Below are 24780 nucleotides of genomic sequence, written 5' to 3'. Positions count from 1 at the left end.
GATTAAGAGATCTCATAGACACATCTACTTATAGTATTAATTTTGTTGAAATTTGGGTGTAATACATAAATAATATCTTGTTGAAGTTTAAAATTCAAAGTGTTCAGTTTTTAATAGAACACTCGGTATATGGACTTCAAAAAAGATTCCTAGATCAGATGGAGTAATTGTAATACTATAATATTTACTTAGGTATACTTAATTATTGTAACTCCAACCAATTAAACCGTTAAAGGCTTAATAGTATAAAGATATGCACATTCCTTTTTTTTTTCATCTTGAATATGATGCGCTTAGCTTTACTAAACATCCTCTATTCATATAATATTTTAAATAAAAGTATGACACCCTTAATGTAAGCAACACATTCATTCCTACATTGTTATTTCTTAGATCAAAAATGACTGATATGAAATTGAAAAATGGATATATATTAACATTTAGACCTACTTTGCTTCATTAGTAAAGATTTATAAAGGATGTAATTCCAGGTTATCATTTTTACACGTATATTTACTTCTTGTAGACGTATATATTGGGTTGATGTCAAAAAAATAACAAATCAAACTTCACAAAATCTTAGATAGCAACAACGAATCCGTATTATAATATACAGAAACAAAATGAATTAAAATTATTTCTGTATATTCTTTAAAATAATTTTTTTAAAAAAAATCTAAAAATGAAAATTTTGAAAAAAATCATAAATCCAAAACCATTTACGAAAAATTAAATTTTTTTGGGAAAAAATTTTAAAAATGTATTGGTATTCTTAAAAAAAATTTATAATTATATTTCACAAATTAATTTTTTTGGAAAAAAAAAACCTACAGCTTGTCAAAAAAAAAAATTAGTTAAAATTTCAAAAAAATCCATAGTTATTCTTAAGAAATTTAATTTTTGGAAAAAAATTTAAAAATCTACAATTTTTCAAAAAAAAAAAGAATTTTTTTTCAAAAATACAGTTGTTCTCAAGAAATTAATTTTTTGGAAAAAATAATTCAGAAATTCACAGCTGTTTACAAAATATTTTGAAAAATTAAATTTTCTTGTAAAATGCAACATTTTGAGGGGGGCTACATCCCCTCCAGCCCACCCCCTACGAACATACTACGGATACTTTCATTTCAAAAATAGTGATCACTCTAATGAATATCTATATGTATTTTGAGTTTATTAAGAAAAAAAAATGTCTTAAACCACAAAGTTTTTATATGAAGGTTATTTTTTTTTAATTTACAAAGAAAATGTAAATTAACAACTTTTTTAATTAAATATCCCATAACTCAAAAAGTACATCTATTTATAAGATATATGTAGCAATTATTATTAGAACAAAAATGTAACCATTTGCAATCAATGAATAACTACGCTAATCATTACCTTTTCTTCTCTTTTGTACTATTTAGTGGTGAATGAGCTAATATCCAAGGAGAACATTGCCGAGAATCACAAGAAGCTCAAGAAAAAACTGAATGAAAAGGATTCTGGAAATGACTCGGGGCATAATTCCATTAATACAAGTAAGTTTTTTGTTTTCCTTTGACCTTTTTTTTAGTAGTTCAATGTCATTTTGAATGTATGTGGCTGCATTCATAGGAGCCGGAACAACAGGGGAAGGAGCAATGGAATCCTCACTTTTTGAAAAAGTATATGACTGAAAAGTGGCGTGATTATTATATGTATAGTATTGACTTCATTTATATCTATAAAAACAGTTCCTTCTCCTTCATTGACCCCTCATCTTCTTTGTTACAAGTTACACATGAGTAATTGTCTCTTAATACTATTCACCGTTCATCTATTTATTGCATTAAAATTTCCGTTCAAACACTCAATCGTTAATTTCTCTCCGTTTGTTTGTTAATTATTTTTCAAGCGAAACCTTTCATTTTTATTCAAAATTTAATCCACTACGAAAAAACGTTTTTCCTCCCGAAATGTCCCTTTTGATTGGTATTACTTTATTGTTTTTACTAGTGGGGTATGCATTTTTTTTCTTCCCTTGCATGAATTCATAATTTGAATTCATGGAGGTTCCGTAGTTAGTGTTAGAGTCATTCATGATACTCTCAGCTAGTTTCATGTCGGTCTTTATTAAGGACTGATGAAGACTGCTGTCCCGTCAAGTTCAGTTTTGTCTGGTGTAGTTAAATACTACATATCAGTCCTAAAAACTTATGTCCTTGATTACATCACTCAACTGGCACTAGGAAAATTGTCCTTGGGGAAAAGAACCCCTGGAAGATTGCCCTGGAGAAAATTGCGAGTTAGGAAAATTGCCCGTATTTAAACCTCATGATGAATAATAACACATTATAAATTCGTTTAATATTATTTATAACAAATATCTAAACATAATTGTTTCTTCTATCCTCCAAAGGAGTACCTTGAAGTGTGAGTAATATTATTGCAATACAATTTCCTTGCAATTTTATAAATTCAATCCAATCTCGATCTAAGAAATTGTTCGAGGGATGAATGAGTAGCTTAAGACCTCTTAAAACATGATTGAATATCCTCCACTCTCGGATTGGCCCGGGGGTAGTGTAGGATTGCTAAAAACCACCGTCAATTCATTTAATACATCCAAAGAACCCCTCCAATACCAAAAAATAGTTTAAGCCCTCGGTTTTTCTTATTTTTTAACGCCATTTAGCTCTTTTTTTCTTATGGATACTATTTTATACAAATAACAATTTTCCTTCATTGAACTTTTTCCAGTGCAGTTTTCCACGCATGCACTCAACTATATATATTTTAAGATCTGATCTCGTACTGACAGGTCAAATGGACAGGTCCTAAGACAGGACTGAACCAAATAAATAAGGACCGACATATTGTAACCAATTAAATTTGGACCATGGTCGTCCCTTTGACACCTTTCTTTTGGTCCTCGGGGTAAAAGATGTATGTCTTTTGGGGACAGTAGAAAGGGGTGAAGAAATCTACGGGCAAACGAATGAAAAACAATAATCGCTCCTCATTTTTCGGTCAATCTCAAATCCCACAAGGGACTAATGAATTATTGTCTCTTTCCTTCATTGAGCATTAATTGTTTGATTACATAATGTTAATGGTGATACTAGTCATCAGACAAAAACACCGCAAATGATCGTTTGACCAATTGTCATTAACCTTCATTTGATCATCATTGTTTATTTCTCACGACATTACCCCACTAATAAAACACTCTTCTTTATTGTCAACTATCAATTTCTAGAATACTCTTGTCATTAACTTATAGTGGTCTAAACCTTGATTAATTGAATTCGGACTAGCTCTTGCTAAGCTGTGGATAATACCTTCATATTGTTAAATGAACAATAGTCCAACAATTTGGAAAAATCGGTAATAACTGTTCTTGAAACTAAAAATCCATCTTTTTTAAAGGAAAAGTTGAAAGACACATTAAAAATCAGATCGTGATTAAATGTGGATTGTGGAAGTTGCGTCTCATAACGTCTTTTTTTAATTATAACACAAGCAATATAATTTTTATAAACAACTACTATATGTTGATGCTTAGATGATTTCATTTTGATTTATTAAAAGGGCTCATTAATTACTGTTTTACAATTTACATGACGTGGATTTTTACAATGACACAATTAGTCATTTTAATCTGAAAAGTCAAGTATTAGATGATCTAACAGAACCATTCAATTTACCAAATTATTATCCCATTTTGATTACGACTCATACTAATGACATTTCCAGAAAATCAAAACTTCCTCACGACGAGCTTTTCTTAGCTCGTGTAGTTATCTTTATTGATCTTGTAATCCTTCCTCCAAATACAAAACAGAAAAGAAGACACAAAATCAATATGTAATTGGCCAATTCTTTCCAATTATGGAATAATTACTCAATATTGATTTAAAAAAATTATACCATAACAATAGCTCATTCGAATTCAACCAATTATTGTTCAGAACAGTAATTAGAAGAAAAGCACGCACATAGCAAATTATTATCTAAGTTCTCGTGTGTTAAGGTATCTTAGGGTCAGAAAAGATGTATTAATACCTTTTTGAATTCATAAATACGTAGATTCAACTGCTTTAAATCAGAAAGAGTCAAATGAAGAAAACAGCTGAAGAGAAAATACATTTTATTCTTGTTCAGGGGGGTCCACTGGAGGGAGGGCTGGAGGGGATGTAGCCCACCCTCCCGCAAATTAAGAATTTTTTATTCTTACTAGAAGATGTAATATTTGAAATTAAAAAAAAAAAAAAATTAATATTCGAAATTTAATTATTTTTTCAATTTTTTTTCAGAAAAATTTAATTGTAAATAGCCAAGGATTTTTGAATTTTTATGAAAATAGCTAAAAAAAAATCCATAAAATTTTATATTTGAAATTTAGTTTTTTGATAATAGCTATGGATTTTTGAACTTATTTTCAAAAAATTAAACTTTTTGTCAATAGCTGTTGATTTTAGAATTTTTTTTCCAAAAATTTAATATTTGAAAAAAATTCCAAAAACCAAGCCCGCAGGATTATATTTGGGCTGGAGGGTGGTCTTGATTGTTGGTATTTTTATGAAAAAAATTGACAGATTAAAATTTTTGAAAAAAAATTTGAAAAATTAATTTTTTTCTTAAAAAAAAAATTGGAAAATTAAATTTTTTGGTTGCTAGAAAGAATGAGGAATGATATATGCAATAGTATTGTCCTGAAAATTGATTGGTTGAACTTCTATTATCTCATATTGTTAATAATTCTATTAAAACTATTAAATAAAGAATGCACAGTTGGTAAGAATTTGCAAATAACCAGTTAATTTTTATCTATTCTTTTCTGTTTGAAAAAGGAAAGGTTCAATTATGAATGGAGATTTTTTAATAGGAGTACAAATTGTAAAGCTTTTAGACGACATTATATGTACAAAACATTCCATTCGTTGTCTTCTCCCCACGAAGAAAGATATTATATATATAATAATGTACCTATTTTAGATCCTAGTATGAAGAACTATTGAGATAATTAATCAAAGTCTTATTCATCTCCATAATTGGAGACAAAACATATGCAGCCCCCCTCTAAATATTTTCTTCTATATCAATAGTAAGTCCTAATAATAGGAATAATCACTTGGTCATGCTCCTTTGTGACGATTATATTGATAAATAAACATAAAATATGGACATATGAAAGGGATTCGTTCCCCGCAGAAAAAATGTGCCTCGGATATTTAGTGATGTAGACGCTCCGAAATGTTGACATCTCGTCTTAAATATTAAAATTCGTCGGAATCGAACACAAAAGCCATTCCGTAGTGTAATCTTTGCTAAATAATGTCATCAAAGATGTCAGCCATTGACGTCTTCCCCATTTTTTGATTAGGCATAAATTGATAATATTGGCTTAATTTTTCCCATGCATGAAAAATACTTAAAGTTTTACTAAAATAGTTAAATTGGCAAACTAGCGGTAAACTACCTGGCTTTGCCCAGAGCTATTATGCATCGACGAACATACAAATTTTGCTTGCATACACAAATCCTTGGTGTTACGCTCCGTTTTTCATGAGCAAACTCACACGTAGTCAGAAGGACAACCTTGTTTTATTAATAAAGATGAGTGAAAACAATTCCATGTTATGATACATTTTTCATGAACCAATAACAGGTCCATAAACTGGACAAAACGTGAGATTGGACCAATGTTAAGTCCTAGGTGGGAACATGGACTCTAGACTTGCGACTCGACTTGAGTACATATTTGGAAGACTTGCCACATTATTTGATTTCAATATCAAAGACTCGAGAGATGAATTGAACTCAAGAGCTGGTATATGCTGAGCTCAAAAAAAATCTTAGCCATGGATAGGTTATAAATTGTCAATATTTTCTGTATTTGAAAAAAAAACAAAAAAAAACCGGGAATCAATATGGTTAAAATGACAATTTGAAGAATGTTTCAGAGGAGAACAGCTTAGCAGACATTCAGTTTTATTAAATTAGCTGCGAGCTGCTGTGGGATACAGAAGATAAACACATTTCCCACTCCGTATCAAGGAAGGATATAGGGAGGAGTTTTTGATCCTCAATTCTCCTCTGAGTACAAAAGGGACTTACCCTTTAACTCTACAACAAATCCTTAGGGTTAGTTTCCATCACTCGTAATTACACTATATACTTAGATGTTCTCTCATCAATAATGAAATAATGATAACGACAGCTTTAAAAATAAAATAAAAACACTGGCTAGATTGACAACCAACTAACACCCTTAAAAATACTTAGGATTTACAACTCTCACTACAAACCGCAGGATTATATTTGGGGGTTGCTTTGTTTTTATGAATTTTTTGAGAAAAAAAATTTTTAATCCTCATCTCTTTAGACAAAATTTGAAAAATAAAAATTAAATTGTTCGGAAAAAATTTCAAAAATCCGTAGCTATTCACAAAAAGTTAATTTTTTTTTTAAAATTAAATTTTCTAGATAAAAGCAAAAATTCCTTTGGGTGGGGAGGGCTACAGTCATGCCCCTGACATACCCCTTCTATTATAGTTTTTGTATCAAAAGAAATCTAAGACTCGAACAGTACTGGGTGAAAATATAAAAGAACTTATTCTTGCAGTAAATGGACTTTTCCATAGTGTTTAGACTCTGTCCAACACCACTTTGATCTACCTCTGTTAAGGCCTCATACATCCATTCTGATATTTTTATTTTCCTTATCAACAAAAACCCTCATTTTAAGAGAACTCTTAGAATCGTGTATGAACATTATTTATGCAGTAAGGTAGCAGCCTAGCTTTGTTTTTTTTCTTCGATGCAAGTTCAATATATATATATATATATATATCCTAAAAGTTCTTTGTGTGTGTGTATTAAATGGTTTTTTCCCCACATTTTTTTAACGTATATTTTTAAATAATATGTAACCATATCTGATATTTATACCATTCCACACAAATATTTTTTTATATATTAGCCTCATTTCCTAAATATTATTTAAATGAAATATTTTTCTGTAGTCATAATAATTACTTCTAAATGCTATCACGTAACTACATCGAACAATATACGAGTACATAAGTATTAAACTATTTACTAAATAAATCCACTCCTCCTTCACTTCTTATCATGCAGCTTCAAGGCATCCATTCACTCTCTTCCTATTATGAAAAGGTTGTGTGATCCAGTATCTTTGTTTCAAGGCATTAAAACCATAGAGATAAAATACTTGGAGTGATAATACTGAGCAATAGCAAGGGAAATTATTTTACATGGCGATAGGAGACGAGAAAAAAAAGATAGATAGTTGACCAAAACAATCAAATAATCGTAAACATTGTATCCCCCCACACACACAAAAAAAAAAAATTCTATATATATATAGGATTTCAATCTATTAATGATCATGTCTTTGATTCATCTCCAGAATCAAATCATATATTCACATTTATCAAATATATTCAAAATGATATGCAGGCATAAAATTTCATCATTTGGTCAAACGTGAAAATGAGAGAATTCAAAAGACCAAAAATTAGAGCATAGTCAAAAATCTTATTCATTCTAAGAATAAAAAAATTATTGACTCTTGAATTGAATTAGTGTTAGAATAATCTCTTAAATCCACCATTAATATTGTGAAAGACGGACTAAAATTTTACTTAAATCTAAACATTTGAATAAAAGATTAATATACTTCATAAAATACTTTATTAACCTATTGACATCTCCAAATTCATATGATCATAGTAATAAACTACTACTTATTACTATCAACATTTAAAATATATATATATATTTGAAGCGCCATCTATGTTTTTAAGATATCTAACTATTACAGTTCGAAGGTTTTCAACTACGTCTTCAACTCATCTCTCTATGTATTTTATCTCTATGGTGCTAAACATTGATTGGTTAATTTCAAATTATTTTACGTCAAAGAAGGAAAACAAATGGGGAAAACAAAGACAAAATGAGCAATATTTGTCCAAATATATCTAGTTAGTTAACCAGTTCCTTAATCACGTTTTTATTGGTGTGATGACTACTATTAATAGGGCCGATAAATGCTACTATTTTAAAAAAAATTGGGAAAGGTTCTCTAACTTATGGGGAATTACAGAATTGCAACAAGAATACTTTTTTTACCACCATGGGGTTTGGAACTACCATGAATATTACTCCATCATTATTTATACAGTCCTTTAGTTGATTTAATAACAAGGTGAACTCTGCGAAACGATTGTAAAATTTACATACTTGAGGAAGAAACATTATGAAGTCTGTACTGATATCTTAAAAGTGATGTCTTGTGAGAGGGGAACATGTGTTGTTTTGACGTAGCAAAGGAACTCTCCTCAAGCTAACCGTCATGTTTTGTCACTGTGTGTCATAGCTTTGGTTCTGGTATAGAATTTGATCCCAACAAGCATAATTGAATAATGATTTCATAGTTGGTAATAATTCGCTAATTACTTCCAAATGATTTGGGGCCTTTTTTTGTTTCTTTTTAGAGAAAAGGTATAAAATACAATAAAGGTAACGACTATTCTACATTACTTTACTTATATAAAAATTTACATTGTACTTTGTTATCAGCTGTCGAATTTTGTACTTCATGTTTCCTCTACTGTTTTTCTGAACGTTGATTAATTCAATTTGAATTAGCCCTTGATGTGAACAAATCCCAACAAAATTTAAATAATAATTTCATCGTTGAGAAGAATTTGCTAAGTGTTACCAACTGATTTCGGGCCTTCTTTCTGTATCTTTTTGGAGAAGACAATATAATTCTTCATTTAACACAGTTTTACTCCACCAGCACAAAAATTTACACAATATTTTGTAATCAGCTATCAAATTTCTGCTCCCTCCCCATTATCAGTGTTCTGAACGTTGGTTAATTGAATTCAAATTTGTTTTTGTTTAAAGCTATATACAATTCGCAACAATTTACTATTAAATTATAATTCCATAGTTAGGATATAATTGGGTAAATTGATTATCGACTTTTTTTCTACTTCTTCTTTTTCAAGGAAAGGTTGTGATATACAATACATGTGCTTAATTTTCTTGGTGAATCCCTCCCATAAATCCATCCCGTCACGAAGGATGATGAGTCAGGAATCATGCTGAATGTAAAACAATGAAAATCCGTCTTAAAAGAAGCAATAGGAACAAATCCCTTGTCTGACTATAAAATATTATATTAAGTACGTTATGGAATAAAGACGGAAATGAATTCACCACTTCTTCACTAATTAGAATTGATCCTGAATGATTTTGCAATCTTTATTCAGAGGAGAAGGAGGAAGTGCGATGATATTTAAAAAAAAAAAGCAAAACAAAAAATGTTAATGTAAATGTTTGAAAATTGATTAAAAAATCATTGAAATTGATCACACGTATGGGTTATGTTACTCGCATAGAGGGCTCTTTGAACATTCTTCCCATCGAGACTAACCATTATTTTATTTTTTTACACAACTTCAAATGGATATATTGGGTATTAAATTCATTTTTTCAAAAAAAGTTTATAATCCTTTTTTTTGGTAGACAGTATTTTAAAGCTTTTGTAGTCTTTGAAATTTTGAATGTAATTTGATTTAAACCGTCTATTTCACTATTAAACATTAATGTGGTTAATTAATCACTCATTACTGCTCATTGAAACTATATATATACACAATTTATTAAATATTTTTTCAATTAACAAAGTGGTTTTTCTCTGAAATCTCAAAGTTAATATCAATTTTATTGAATATTAACAGAGTTGTATGATTAATAAAATATATTATTAAAAAACATCATTCATAAGTTATGTAATAAATAGTTTTGGTAAGTATAATATATCTTTAATACAATTATTTTTCTATGAAACAGAAGCAAATTAATAACATTTATTTACTAAAACTACAACTGTGGAACCTATATTAAAGATTGAAAGAGAGGTGAAAAATGTCGAGGATTTATTTCCGAAAAGTGACGATTTCTCCGATAGTCTCTTTCGAATCTGTTTGTTGTGTGATATCATTTGAAAACTGTAAGGGAAATACATAAGGATTGTGACTATAATTACAGACCTATAATGGAATATTTTTGATTCCGTCTAACAAGCATAATCTGTGTATCTAATAACCAATTGTTTCCATTCCTTCGTCATCTGGAACCTCCTTTGTTCCTTCACTTTTGACAAGGAATGAGAAGAATTTATCATATAATGTATGATAAATATCCATGTACTTTGTGACAAAGCTCATGATGATATCTGTTCCTCATATTCTATTACTATTAATGTCAAGGAATCAATTACTCGTATAATAAATTATATTTATAACATATATTATTGTCAATAATATAAAATAACGCTTCATATCCTTCATTGGGCATTACGATTGCAATAATTGTTTCTATGTTAACTTGGTTCGATTCGACTCAAATCAAACAAAAAATATATATTATCCAAAAGATGTCGTGACAGTATTTATTCAATTTTGTAATACAACAAATAAGTATACAACCACACCCCACAACCACCCTATTTGACGTTCACCAATATAAAACAGAATAAGAATTTCAAAGAGAAACCTTCCTCATAAGCTGGGAACACAAATCTCGAGATTCTTATCCGTTATCCATACTAACAACTCCGCCTTAGGAAGGGATAAATTTAGGAATTAGTTTGAGTCTCTCCATTAATCTTTGGCTAGAGTTAAAATCCGGAGCAAGGAATCAACCATGAATGATATATTGAAGGAATCCAAGGAGTTAGTATAATATCATCACAGCGGATGCAATCTATTCCCTCCCAAGGCTGAGTTGGTTGAACGGATAACGGATAAGAATTTATATTTCTAATTTATTTTTATACTCTATTTATGATAATTGATATATGTATGTTAAAGAGGTGGTTGTCAAGCTACAATTAAGTAAACAGAGCTCTTACCCTATTGGCTATTATCATTCTTGAAGTTGTACTATTTTTCTGCAATATGGCGCCACTCTCTGACGTCTTGTTTATATTCCAATATAAGTAAACAATGGACATACCTTATTGCGAGTCGATTTTCAAATTGACTAAAATAACCATGCCATGAAATATTCAACGACTTGGACTTGTGATATAAAAACTTTTTTCCACTTCTTCTAAACAGAGTATTTCCATGTGAAATGAGCATTGTTGATGTCGGCCATTTTTGGAGGCCTGAACAATCCAATTTTATAAGAATCAAAATCATTTTTCCATTAAGATGAAGGATAATGATGTATAATTCTGTATATTTCGATGCCAAAGGGGACTGACAAATAATAGAACCTCTACTGTCTATTAAAAATCTATCTTTGCCATCAAGTAGTATTCAATAGAACATTTCATTGACGTCATGAATTACATCATAATTGAAGGGGACGCCATCTTGGGTTTTAAAGTTGATATTTTTACTACATAAAACGGACCAATTTCCAATAAATATTAATCAAACTCTGAATAAAAACAGACTTATGACTTGCATTGAATACTACTTGATGCTAATGATAGATTGTTATATATTAATTCTATCAAAGTAATATGTACTAAAAATCCCTAAAAGTGTCTGAATTTGTACAATTATCATTATTTTTGATCAATTATGGACGAGAAAAGCAGAATAATTAGAGAAAAATATTTTGTCTGTCCATTGTAATAGTTAATTCTTATCCACAATCATGAAAATATGATTGTACAATGAAATAAGATATTTTTAATACATTTTAGGGCCAGATATATATTAAAACTAAGTAATAAAGTTATGAATTTTTGATAGACATAAGGTTCAAGTCTTTGTATTCGTTGGTCCAATTTTATTATCAAATATTCACTATTCTCCTTAATATTAATGAAAAAGTGGATATATATGGTTGTAAAACTTGATTTTTAGGCTCCCAAGATGTCCAAAATTAAATCGTTTTTTTATTTATAAAGTCATATAATGAAGTTTCTTCGTGATTTGTTTGGAATTTTGTCTATTTTTTTAATTAATATATCAACTATGATCCCACAGAAGTCATATCTTTAAATCAAGATGCGATTGTTTTCAAATTGGCAGTGATAGAGCAGTTGTGGCTTCGTATTTTTTCCTTTTATGATAATGTATTGAATTAAGTTGGCCTTTAAAGACTCATCACAGCACTAACAAAAAGTACTTTTGCGGAAATATGTTCCGGCTTTTATTCTATGCCTTTGAATGCCTTATTGTTACAGATTATTTCTTTTTCTATTATCTATATAAAGAGTGTCTTTCAATTTCATTGTATATATCTAAAATACCATGAATTTTATTTATCATATAATTCTGATACCCATCATTTCATTTCTTTTCTTTTGTGGCCTCTTTTGATGCTTTGTGAAATCTATTCAATTTATTCAGAATTATCTCCTTTGAATGTAGAATATACATATATTATATTATATTATTATTGATATGTCGATGTAATCAGGTTCAAGGTGACCTGTCATTTATTTTTCCATCATCATCCCCCCTCTCTCTCTCTATCCGGCAACAAGTACTACATATGATATAAATTTATAACTTGTAATAAGTAGTATTTCGATATGCCTCTTTAAGGAGTCACAAGCAGATAATCTATTACTTCAAAAATGATATTTCATAATACAGTCATACATTGAGATACGAGTGTTCAAAAATATGAGTTTTTTTAAAGATACGAGCTGGTTCTGAACGACGGTAGTCCTCGAATCAAAATTTTATCCCCGTTATTTTTAATTACAAGGCTTAATGACGCAACCAAACGACATCTGAAATATAAAATATATAAGTTTTGTTTTTATCCCATACCTCAAAGTGTAGAAATGTCGAAGATAAATACAACGCGTGTCCAATCTTCTTTGTCCCTGTCTCAGTGCCAAGAAGGCTCAGATACCGTTCGGATCATCATTTAGATTGCCTAACTTCTACAGCAACTATATGGCAGACTTCTGGCCTGCCTCTATGTAGCCCTCCTCCAGTCCTGACCTCAACCCCTCCGGACCTCTTTGCAGTTTGGAGTGTCTTGGAGGAAAATGTCTTCTACATATCTCATCCAGCTGTCTTTATGACATCTACGTGTATAGATTGTGAAATAGGACATATTGATATAAACATAGTATTTGAATATATCACAAATTGGTTTTGATTTGTGTTTTCTTGATTCCATACAAATCACTTTATTTGTAATTTAGTCATGCCTCTGCCAGTTTTGAGCCCTAGTTTTGAGTGCGAGCTTTTATTTAGATACTATATGTTCGAGAGTTGTGGACAGGACGTCTGAAAGAGAGAATCGTTTTAAGCGTGAATATTAGTCTCTAAGTATAGTTTAGATTATGGAAGCGATTATTTTTATTTATTTATGTTTCTAATGAGATAAATTGCTTTGACAAAATTTGGTTACCAAATCTATCATAAAGGTATATGCAATTCATTACTAAGAACTTACTAAGCTTATTATAATCTCAAAACCTCAACAACTCTCTCTTTCAAAAGAAAGAGGTTCTGTGATATAAATGTTTCTTGTTTGGGGAGAAGTAATGCCACGTATATAATTTTTGCGTTTCTAAAATTTAATCAATCATCGTATTTTCACTCATACAAACAAACAAGACGTATTTTAAATCACAGAACTACACGTAGTGTTGTGTCGATCCTTATTTATGACTTATGAATATAATACAGTCTAGTTCACTCCTGCATTTGAGTCCAGAGGTGTCCAGAGGGGTGGGCTGGAAGGAGTGTAAAAATTAAAGTTTCCTTCAATAGCTATAAATTTTTGAATTTTTTTTTTTTTAATATAATTTTTTTTTTTAAAATTTTTGAACTTATTTTTAAAATTCTACAGGCACCTCTGAAATCCTAAAAACTTGTAAAGTTCGGTCCATGATGACGTCACCTAAGTTAATTTTTTTTTTATATTTGTTCTAGTACTTACAGTCATAAGGACTGGTCCAACGATTGGACTGGACTAGACCAAATAAATAAGGTCTGACACAACACTATGAACACAGTTTACTTATACACTTTTGATAGATGTGGCAACCCACCATTACGAGCTCCGTTCTGGAACGAATCAAACTCATATGTCATGGAATGATTGTACTTTGTAGTATATAGAAGGAGTTTGATGATTTTGTACATATTATATACGATCCCGAAGCCCTCATGAACCCTTAGTCTTAATTAGATATTTCCATAAAAATCCACTGCAACATACATGCTCAATGCTCATTGACACCCCTTTGTAGGTGGGAATTGAGGAGGATTAGAGGTGCGTTTCCCCCTTATAGGTACCTAAAACATATATATGTATTATAATAATAACTATGTAAGTAATAAGGATGAATATGGTTAAATCCAGGTTAAAATTACAAGATTGTGTGTGTCCAGAGAGCGTAAAGAAATTAAAATAATAATTTGAGGTATGAAAGGAAGGCTTGAAATATCCTTTTTGATTCTTTGTAGGGGAGTCCGGGAAGAGTTGCAGTAGTTTTTGGTTTTAGCTCAACTACTCAGAGCTGTTGTGACTCAGGGACACACAGGACTGCTATTAAAGGGGGGTCCCCTTCTTTCGTTTAAATTTGAATCTATGTAATGTTGGAAAAAAAAATTGTGTCAGTTCCGCAAAGTTTAAATGCAGACATTAAAAAAAATGGTTGATTTTTTCTTTATTTTAAAGAATTTTTAAAAATTTTTATAGTATTTTTCAAAAAACAAAATACTTGTGGATGACCTTTATATATGTATATGTAACACATGGACTGAAATGTCCCTGTCTCAACTGTTTTTATTTTGTCCCAAATTAGTTTCCTTTTAAGTTATAATTATTTCCTTTATTGAGCGGAGTTACCAAAACCCTTTTCCATCCATTGCTTAGATGAAAGGTATTTTTTCCCATCAAGAAACAGTGTAAAATTAAAACACGAAATTGTTTTTTGATCCATTGTTTTGCAAAGAACAAAAATAGCTTCACACTTAGCACAATAACTCACAAACTAAACAACAGATTGTCATGAAATTTTAACAACTCTCTTTCGAAGGGTGGTACTTATTTAAAATGAGATGAACTATTAAAAAAATAGCGCCATCTATGTGTGAAGCCCTGGAATTATATCATTGTCTATACACAAATTAAACCGAACTTGGGTATTTTAATATTTTTTGTTCTTTAAATAAATATCATAAAATTTTTTTTTATTGAAAATGGTTAACTGATGATATAATTAGTTATTGGTGTTACCAAGGAGGTCTAAAAAATGTTGGTTCTTCGAAATAAATCCTGTTCTAATTACCTGATTTGAACAAATTGAACTAATTTAGAATTCCTGCACCACATTAAATCTGATGACACTAATTTCAGCTCTTTATCATTATTATCTGTGGATTTATTTTTATAAATCGCCCTAATGAAAATATAGGAACTAAATTGTAATTATTTTGATTTTATAAAATATTCTGTAGAACCATTTCTCCGCAATATTTATTTTAAAATGACACTCAAACATATCATAATGACTGACTGTATTTAAAAACCAAAACAAACAAAAAACACTTTAAAATCTTGCCTGTAGAATGAAACCACGCCTACCTCGCTGCGACTTTTTGAAATACAGATTCCCACGTATTATAAAAAAAAAGGTTAGGTTGTCACCCGTTGAGTATATACTAGCAAATTCGTGCACTTTGTAATTCGAACTATTTATTTTATCCATTGACACATTAGTTAAGAAATTTTTGCTTTTTACTAGATTTTTTTTTCGTCATTCGGATAAATTATGCAACAGAGCAAAAATGTAATATTTTTTTTTTTTTTCCAAAATGTTTAATTTTGGTAAATGGCAACGGAATTTTTGTAATTTTTTTCCAAAGAATTTAATTTTCTGTGAATAACCATATATTTTAAAAATCTTTTAATACAAAAAATTTATATTTGAAATCTAATTTTTAAATTTTTTTCTAAAAAAATTTAATTTTCGGCAAAAAACAATTAATTTTTGCACTTTTTTCTTGAAAATTTAATCATTGAAATGTAATTTTTGTAAATTTTTTTGACAAAATGTAATTTTTGAAATTTTTTTTCAAAAATTTGATATTAGAAATCTATTTTTGAATTTTTTTTCCAAAAACAAAAATTTGGAAATTTTTCCTTTTAAATTTAATTTTTGAAATTTAATTTTTGATATTTTTTCCAACAAATTTATATTTAAAATATAATTTTTAAAAAATTAATTTTCTATAAATAAATATGAATTTTTGAAAAAATTTCCAAAAAAATTAATTTTCTATAAATAAATATGATTTTTGGAAAAAATTTTCCAAAAAATTTAATTCTTTTTGAATAGCTATGGATTTATTATATTTTTTGAATTTTTTCCTCCCTCAAAAATATATTCCTGTGGACACCCCTGAACCAATACCAAGAAGAAAAGTTCACAAAAAATTAGTGATTTCTTCCTCAATAATCTGAATGTTTATATACAATTGTAACGTAATTTTTGTAGCTCTAGCTACTGTTCAAGAAAAAGGGCTTAAGTATTGTCTCGGTCTCCCCTACATGTACAATTTGTTTGAACGAAGCTATAATAATATACTTTAAAATACATAATATAATTGTTGGGAGGGAATTGTTGATTTGTACATGATGCTCTTGGACTTGAAATCTTATCAACCTGAGTAACTTGATATGTACAATGTAGGTAACTCGGTACATATATATTGTACATTCTACATACCTAGATAAGTATTAGATAGTGTAACTATGTATTGAAGATCCATGACTTGTGATGAAGGAATTCTATACTCTTTTAGGTATTATATGATGTATGTATTGTCTTACAAAAATTGCATTTTAAGGTCTAATAGTCCTCAATGTTGTTTATAACATATACCTACCTATATACACTTTAGAGGAAATTATGGTTGACCTGTGAGCGTTTATGGAGTCTTCCGGGTTAGCAACATGATGGAAGTATTAAGAGGTTTCATTGCAGAAATGGGGATACATATTTATTAATTATGGTAGAGCTATGTCAATATACAGGGGCTTCTGCAGGGGTGGGCCGGAGGGATATAGCCTCCCCTCTCCCCAATATCCAAATTGCCAAGGAGTTTTTTACTATTGTACCTTTACCTAATAATATCAAAATTACTTCTCAAAATGTCCTCCTTTTACGTCCACCACGGCCTCTAGTCTGGGCCTAAAGGCCTTACACACCTTGATAACGTAGTCATTGGATATATCAGCACACTCCTTCTCAACAGAGGCCTTCAGGAAATCAACATTGTGGTAAAAAACTATGCTGGCCTTGTTCTCCACAAACAAGGCCAGCAGTCCAGAGATGAGGGATCCACAAGTTTGGAGGCCAGAAATCAGAGAGGTTATCCTTGCAGCCACCTTTAGTTTTTATGTCCTAATGGCCAGGTGCTGAGTCTTGTTGCCGACATTAATACCTTTGGGGTAGTTGACATCCAATCGGGGCTTCACAACCTCCTTCATTACCTCATCACAGAGTTAGGGGTGCAGAAAAGATCTACAATCCCTTGCCGTTTTGCCTTCATTGTCTTTGTTGCTTAACGAATCGCAAATAATAATACAGCGTATGAAAGCTGATTCATTTCAAAACAATATTTTTTATATAAATAAACATAAATTGCAATTAACAATGGCTCTATGGTACGGTACGATTTACTTACGCACACTTTATTATGAAGTTATGATTCCAATTCATTTTACACTAGTTTTAAAAGATAAAATGTTTAATTATTTGCCCCAAATTGCAATGTTTAAGTATTAATTAACTAATAATTAATTGATTCATTTCATTATGAGGATGGTTCAACAGTTGTCTCGAACCGCTATTAGATCTGATGTAAAAAAAAACTCATGACAATCGCTCAATAAATCACGGTGTTACTTCGCTAACGCAAAAATATCTTATGTATTTTCTTGTCCATTGTCAATGTTTGGATTTCTTTGATTGAATATTTTCCCTATTGCCATCGTAAGGACTTACACTCCTTGTGTAATGTAAGAAGTTTAAGTCAAATGACAAACCATCTTGATAATTATAGAGTCAGAGATGATGGGAATCATATTAATTTCATAGTATTCCAGCATAAATCCTCATAAAATATACTCATAATTATTTTGACAATGTGTCCCTTCGCCGAAGTGTTCTTGTTTTTTTTTATCACAGCTGATGATCATTGCTGCAGACTGAATATTCTAATATACTACAGTCTTGCTATGCAAAACTGTCAATCGAAATCACTTTGTCGTCTATATATATATTATTACAAATGTTCCTTTCATTGGTCAGATGGAGTTGTATTAATTAAGAATAAGTCAAAATTATAGTCTTATCTATATATATTTATTTCTCTATGGTATAAACCAATTGGCGATCACTTAGATAATGTGATCAATGTTTGTGTATATAAATATAGTTGGTTACTTGAGAACTTTTTAATCAATTAAAGTCGTTAAGGGTCCCATGTATACTAATCTATAATTAACTACTCAACCTCTATGAGTTCACCTTTTTAATTGAATTAACAAGGTAAATTCTGAGAAAGGAAGAAAAAAATATATACGTCACGAAGGAAATTAATATAGACATTATTTTTTTATCTCAATAGACCATAATTCAAAAGCCATGAAATCAAAGTACAAACTAATTATTATTTAAATAGTTTTCATACGATATAATTGATAGTGGATATGCTTGGCTACTTAAACTTACCCATCGTTTTATTTTTTTCATTTCTGATTTATAAACTTGAGTCGGCTTGTAATGTGTTAACATTAAAACAATCTTGAACTAAAGTTAAAAAAAGGATAAAATCTCAATATGGTGGTCATTTTACGTTCATTTACATTGTCAAGTAAAATGGTTGTGGGTAATTTGATTATTACACAATTCATTACTAGCAATTTAATCATTAAGGAATTTAATTAAGATACAATTTCATTGCAAGCCATTTGATAATAGTTTGCAGAGGTGTCCAATCTCTAGATCGCATGCCGCAGAGGTGGCTTCAAGTCGTAAAATTAAGCAATATTGTCGCAATATCATCAAAACGCGTAGAACGCTTATAATATGTGCAAAAATTGAAAACTATTTGACGGTATGTCGTATTTTCTAAGACTCTAACAGGGTTGCCAGATTAGCTTTTTTTAAGCAGTGTGGCTTGAAAAAATTAGATTTTGCCTTTTTTTAATATTTGGGTGTAAATTTGAAATAATTTTTTGTTGAAAATGCTATAGCTTACTTTTGTGTTGACTGGCTACATTTTAAATAACTCGACTGGAATCGACTCAACAATATAGGGTGTACTCTAAATACTGTAAAATGAATAATTGTCTGTAAATTTTTAATTTATATTATTAGATACCTAAAATTTTCAGTGGATCAAAATTTGGATAAGGTTTCTTGCAGGCCCTGTCTTCAAAAATGGACAAGATTCCAAGATCTACCGGGTTCAAATTCGGACTGGATGGAGGCCGAAATTCACGGCTCATATTGGACTTACGATAAGGAGTACCATCTCGATGAAAGGTCTAAATCTCTTCATTGAAATGGGAATTTGCCCATAGAAAAAGACTTTTCCCTAGGATAGTGTTTACGTACTCTCAGCTGTTTTGACTCCAGAGTTTATAAAAACTAGAGGTGTCTTATCAGATCTACTGACGCAGACCATCACAGACTGTGATTTTTACGTATGATAGATTCTACGGGTCCTATAAAGATCCATTTATAGCCACAACCCGATTATTTGAGAGTTCAATTTCGCCTCAACATAGAAAAATTTATCATCACTAAAGATAATGTTGGGAGCCATGTCCGACTTCAACAGACTGATACGTTTCTTGCTCCAGTTCACTCTCTTTTCTTTGATTTGATTGAACGGAGCTGTCTCTCCAGAAGAATGTTCTGAAACATCTTCAGGTCCTTCTTCACAAGTTTGTTCATTGTTGTATAGCCTATACTTAGCTCCATGGTCATTTTACGGAGCATCTTCTAAGGATTTCGTCGAATCCGTACTCGTATTAGGACAATTTTTGATACTATTCGTCTCCTTGTATCTGGCTATGGTGCGTTTTATGAAGGTTCTGTTAATCTTAATGACCTTTAAGGTCTTAAAAATATTTGGATTGAACTACCCCAAGCAGTGAAACTTAACAACAGCTGCTTTCCATGTTCGTAAATGAAGGATCACGAAAAATCATTTTTGCAAACTTTGTTGACTATTGATCATTTATTTAACACAACATTTTTTAGAATGATAGCTCAAAACTTCTATGAGTTATATAATTTTAAACATTTGTTACAGGATTTAGTGTCCACCCTGTATGTAGTTTGAATATACCTTCTTAGTTACAAAAAGTGTAATTCATTATTTAATAGAAAGCAAGGTGAATTAGGTTACTTAGGTATAATATGTAAGAATTTTGCAAATAATAATTTTTCATGTTACAAAAGAGATCTGTCCGCCCACATCTCTACTTTATTTTTGATGAGAATAATAATAGGTATAGCCAAATTTGTATGCTTATGGAGTTAAACTTCCGTTTAACTCGGAGCCAAGAAATTTTCATGTTTAAGACAATTAACATGATGGATCTTCTTAAAACTATTAAGTACTACTCGTATTTAAATGAATGCACTTTAAACAATGATTGAGTTGACATGATTTATTTATCAACGGGAGGAAATCCATTCATTTTTATCTTTCCAATTTGGCTCCCCCAAAAAAAATATCAAAATTTTCAAAAAATATATTTCATCAAATATTTTTTCCCATAAGTATTATAAATTTTCAAATTTTATTGCAAAAAATTTAATATATGAAATTTAATTTTTGATTTTTTTTCAAAAATTATATAAAAAAATTTTTGATAATTTTTTCAAAAAATTTAATATTTGAAATTTTTATACTAAAAATGAAATTTTTTTGAATGACTATGGATTTTGACAAAAATTTAATAGCAGTGGATTTTTGAATTTTTTTTTCAAAAAAATTTAATATTTCAAAAATAAAAATCAACAACATTAAATTTTTTATGAACAACTGTGAATTTTTGATTTTTTTTAAATAACTATGAATTTTTGAAAAAAAAATCCAAAAAATGTAATACATGAAATAATTTTCAAAAAATTTAGTTTTTTGTGAATAGCTCTTGATTTTTGATTTATTGGTAAAAAAAAAAGTAATATTTAAAATTTTATTTTTTTTTTTTTCACAAAAATTTTGTGAACATCTATAGATTTAATTCTTAGAATTTTTTTATAATTTTTGGATTTTTTCCAAAAAAGTTGCAAAAAAATCCCCCTAAAAACAAGACAAAAAAAACATATATCCTCCGGACCCCCCTGCTATAGGCATATACGCAATGTACAACTTCCTATAAGTATCTATCACGCACAAATCATAACGGTACGCGACAATTATAACAAATCCCATTTATATAATCAAAAAAACCCTCTTGATATAATCCCTATTTATTTTTTTCCAAGCTTAAATGGCTTCATCTTTATTTTCGTCTATCTTGGGCGGTGTGGGTGTGCTTGGAATGTAGTATAGATCCGTATATGTTTAACTCAGAGTATCTTACAAAACAAAAACCTCAATCATATATCCATTTTATTTTTTTTATAATAGTATTTCCTTGATTATAATTATAGTACAATTTATGATTTAGTTACAAAAGTCTATTGAAGGATCATTAATAATAATTATATATGTATTATGTAAAGTGGGTATATACCTAATAATAATGAAGGGGAAAAGTGCAACAGAAATCAAATCACAATCAGACGTGGATTGTATCATGTATTTTGGGATAATTATTATAGTATATAGGTGGGGGAGTCCGGGAACTGTTGCCAGAGATCACTATTTTTGAGTACAAGAAAAACTGCTCTGTGGAAAAATGCCGATGGAAGATTGTCTTAGAGAAAATGGTGTAATACCCAACGCCCTCAGATTGGCCCGGGGTTAGTGTGGGATTGCTAAAAGGGGTTTGAACTAGTTTGTGGTGTTGGGGAGGTTCCTTGGATGTATTGAATGAATTGGCGGTGGTTTTTAAGAATCCCATACTACCCCCGGACACTGGCCAATCGAAGGGAGGAAAATATTCAACCATATTCTAAGAGGCCCTAAGCTATTTATCCCCCCCCCACCCCCAATTCTTCCTCCTATATTGCAATAATATTACTCACACTTGAAGGTACTCCCTTGGGGGATGGAACAAACAAATATGTTTAGATATTTGTCATAAATAATATTGAGATAATTTATAATGCCTTATTATTTATCATGAAGTTTGAACAAAATACGGTAAATTTTCCTAACTGGCAATTTTCCTCCATGGGAATTTTAACAGATATCATTGAAAATATTGATTGTTCGCTATTCGTTGATATAATTGTATTCAAATTCAAAACTCACTTATAGAAGATAAATTTGAAATATTATTACTCTCAGAGTACAAAGAGGTCAGTTGCAAATTCCCTTCACATTCTAAATTTTCTGTATGATTTCATATAATTATACTTCACATCAAACATATTTTTTAGCCAGAAGAGTATTTTGAGAGGAAATTTCTTCGATCTAGATAGTGGAGACCCAAAACTTGCATTAGTATTTAATTACAATTTTAATAACGAGATTTCATTACGCAACCAACGACAGGTGAAATAAAAGTATACCATCTTTGTTTTGATCCTCATGTCTGTAAGTGTAAAAATGTAAGAGCAACAACAAAAGAGGTCAGCTCATGTGCAATCTCATCCACACCTGTGTCAGTGCCGAGAAGGCTGTAAAGACTGCTGGCATCTCCATCCAGACTCTCATCAACATTAATAAGTCAATTACAGCTCAATATAAAGTTCCAAACAGCAAAGAAGAATCAATATTTCTGCACTAACAATATGACTGACTTCTGGCCTACCTCCATGTGGCCCTCCTCCAGCAGTGACCTCAATCCCCTGGGCGTTGTATTTTGGGACGTCTTGGAGTTCTCTACTGCATCTCTAATCCATATTTGGATTCGCTCTGAGCTGCTATTATAACACCGTGGTACGCTATGTGCACGGTCTTCATCGTAAAGTGATGTCAATCTGTTTGCCGGCGTGTCGAGCCTGTTATTGCTTGTTGAATAAGGCTTAAGAACACGTTTTAGAAAAAAGTTTGTTGGACAACAAACAAAGATGGAAGTTGCATGGATCATATGCAAGAAACAGAATTTAAAAATATAGAACCGTCTATGAGAAATATTAAGTTGAAGTTGCTGTCCCAAGACTTTTGGGTCTCCCTCTATGTTTTGGTATGCTGTGTTACAATTCGGCGAGTCTATGTCAAACCAACTCAGAGTAGTTGATATAAAAACATTAAGTGTTGTTACTGTCTCTAGTCTCCCCTACTTATAAGAGCATAGAAATAATGAGAGAGAAGTAAAAAAAAAAAAAACACTTAGACATCTGATAACATTAAGGCTAATGGTAAATACTTCAAGAACACGAAGAGTACTATTTGATAACATGAATAACAAAGTACATATGATACATAATATTATGCAGTGTACAATTCTTGAACCTTTAGCTAGAAAGGAAAAAATGAAAGAGACTTAGTAAATGCGTCACTGATTAGAATCGACCATGGAGAAAGAAATACAAAAAGGTGACAAGATGCGCGAATGATTAAGGAAAGAAATCCACAGACACAAAGGGTTTATTATGACATCATATTTTGTTTCTTACCTTAACAGTTTAAGAACTTTATTCATATAATCGGCAATTCCAATTATAGTATTTTGACTGACGTCATAAATTGCATCATATTTGAAGGAGACGCTTTTTTTGGCACTCAAAGTAGATATTTTTACTACTATTTGGACAAATTTTCCTATAAATATTCATAAAACTTTATCAAATGTCTTTAAGAATTAAAAAAAAATATATTATCATTTTTTGATCGATTAGCGACGAAAAAATTAGGATAATTAAAGAAAAGTGTATTTTTCGTTACATTGTAACAGTTTATTTTTATCTATAATATTAAAATAAGATTGTACAACGATGTACCAACATATTTTTAATACATTTTAGGATCAGATATTTAATAAAATCATAAAGTAACTTTGAGACACTTGAAGTGATACTTTTTCCTAATTATCAACAAAAAAAAAGGTTGTTTTTCTATTGCATCCAAAACTTGGTTGTATAGATCCACAAAATGGCCGACATCAACAATGCTGACGTAGCATTAAAATGCTCTATAAATAAATAATATTCAACTCTGATCATCTAATAAAAAGTTAAGCAATCAATTTATTTCCGTTAGCCGACGCTAAAATTGTAATCACTCAAATATCAATAATTTAAAGTAATTTTTGTAGCTTGAAATATGAGTTATATTCGTTCCAGGATAGAGCTCGTAAGTCGAAGCACTTTATTTTAGTATAAATATATTTCCAAAAAATTTAATATTTAATTTTTGAAATTTTTTTGCGCAAAATTTTATTTTTAGTGAATACCTGTGATTTTTGAAATTATTTTGAAAAAAATTTAATTTTAAATTATGCAAAACAAAAACCAAATCACGTCTTAATATCACTTCTAAAAACATGTAAAAAAGGGATTTTTTGATCAATTTTGTTCAATATAAATATTAAATATTTACTTTTATATATTTTTTCATTTAAACTTTTGTCGGTCTTTTTGTTGTTTGTCAACTTTTTCAGTAAAACCCTGATTCTTAAGGTGGGTTACCACATTTATCA

General features: G+C 30.1%; 1 protein-coding gene across 1 annotated transcript in view; it reads left to right on the top strand.

Moving 5' to 3' along the window:
- Window positions 1-24780, top strand: part of LOC121115367 (uncharacterized) — a 97697-nt gene that overhangs the window by 57312 nt on the left and 15605 nt on the right. The window contains exon 6 of the mRNA XM_040709589.2: window positions 1410-1523. Coding sequence (XP_040565523.1) covers window positions 1410-1523 — 114 coding nt within the window. The remainder of the gene's footprint in view (window positions 1-1409; window positions 1524-24780) is intronic.

The sequence above is a fragment of the Lepeophtheirus salmonis genome, chromosome 3 (genome assembly GCF_016086655.4).
Source record: "Lepeophtheirus salmonis chromosome 3, UVic_Lsal_1.4, whole genome shotgun sequence".
Classification (NCBI taxonomy): Eukaryota; Metazoa; Arthropoda; class Copepoda; order Siphonostomatoida; family Caligidae; genus Lepeophtheirus; species Lepeophtheirus salmonis.
The sequence above is the reverse complement of the archived record's forward strand: the minus strand, read 5'-3'. Positions and strand labels throughout refer to the sequence as shown.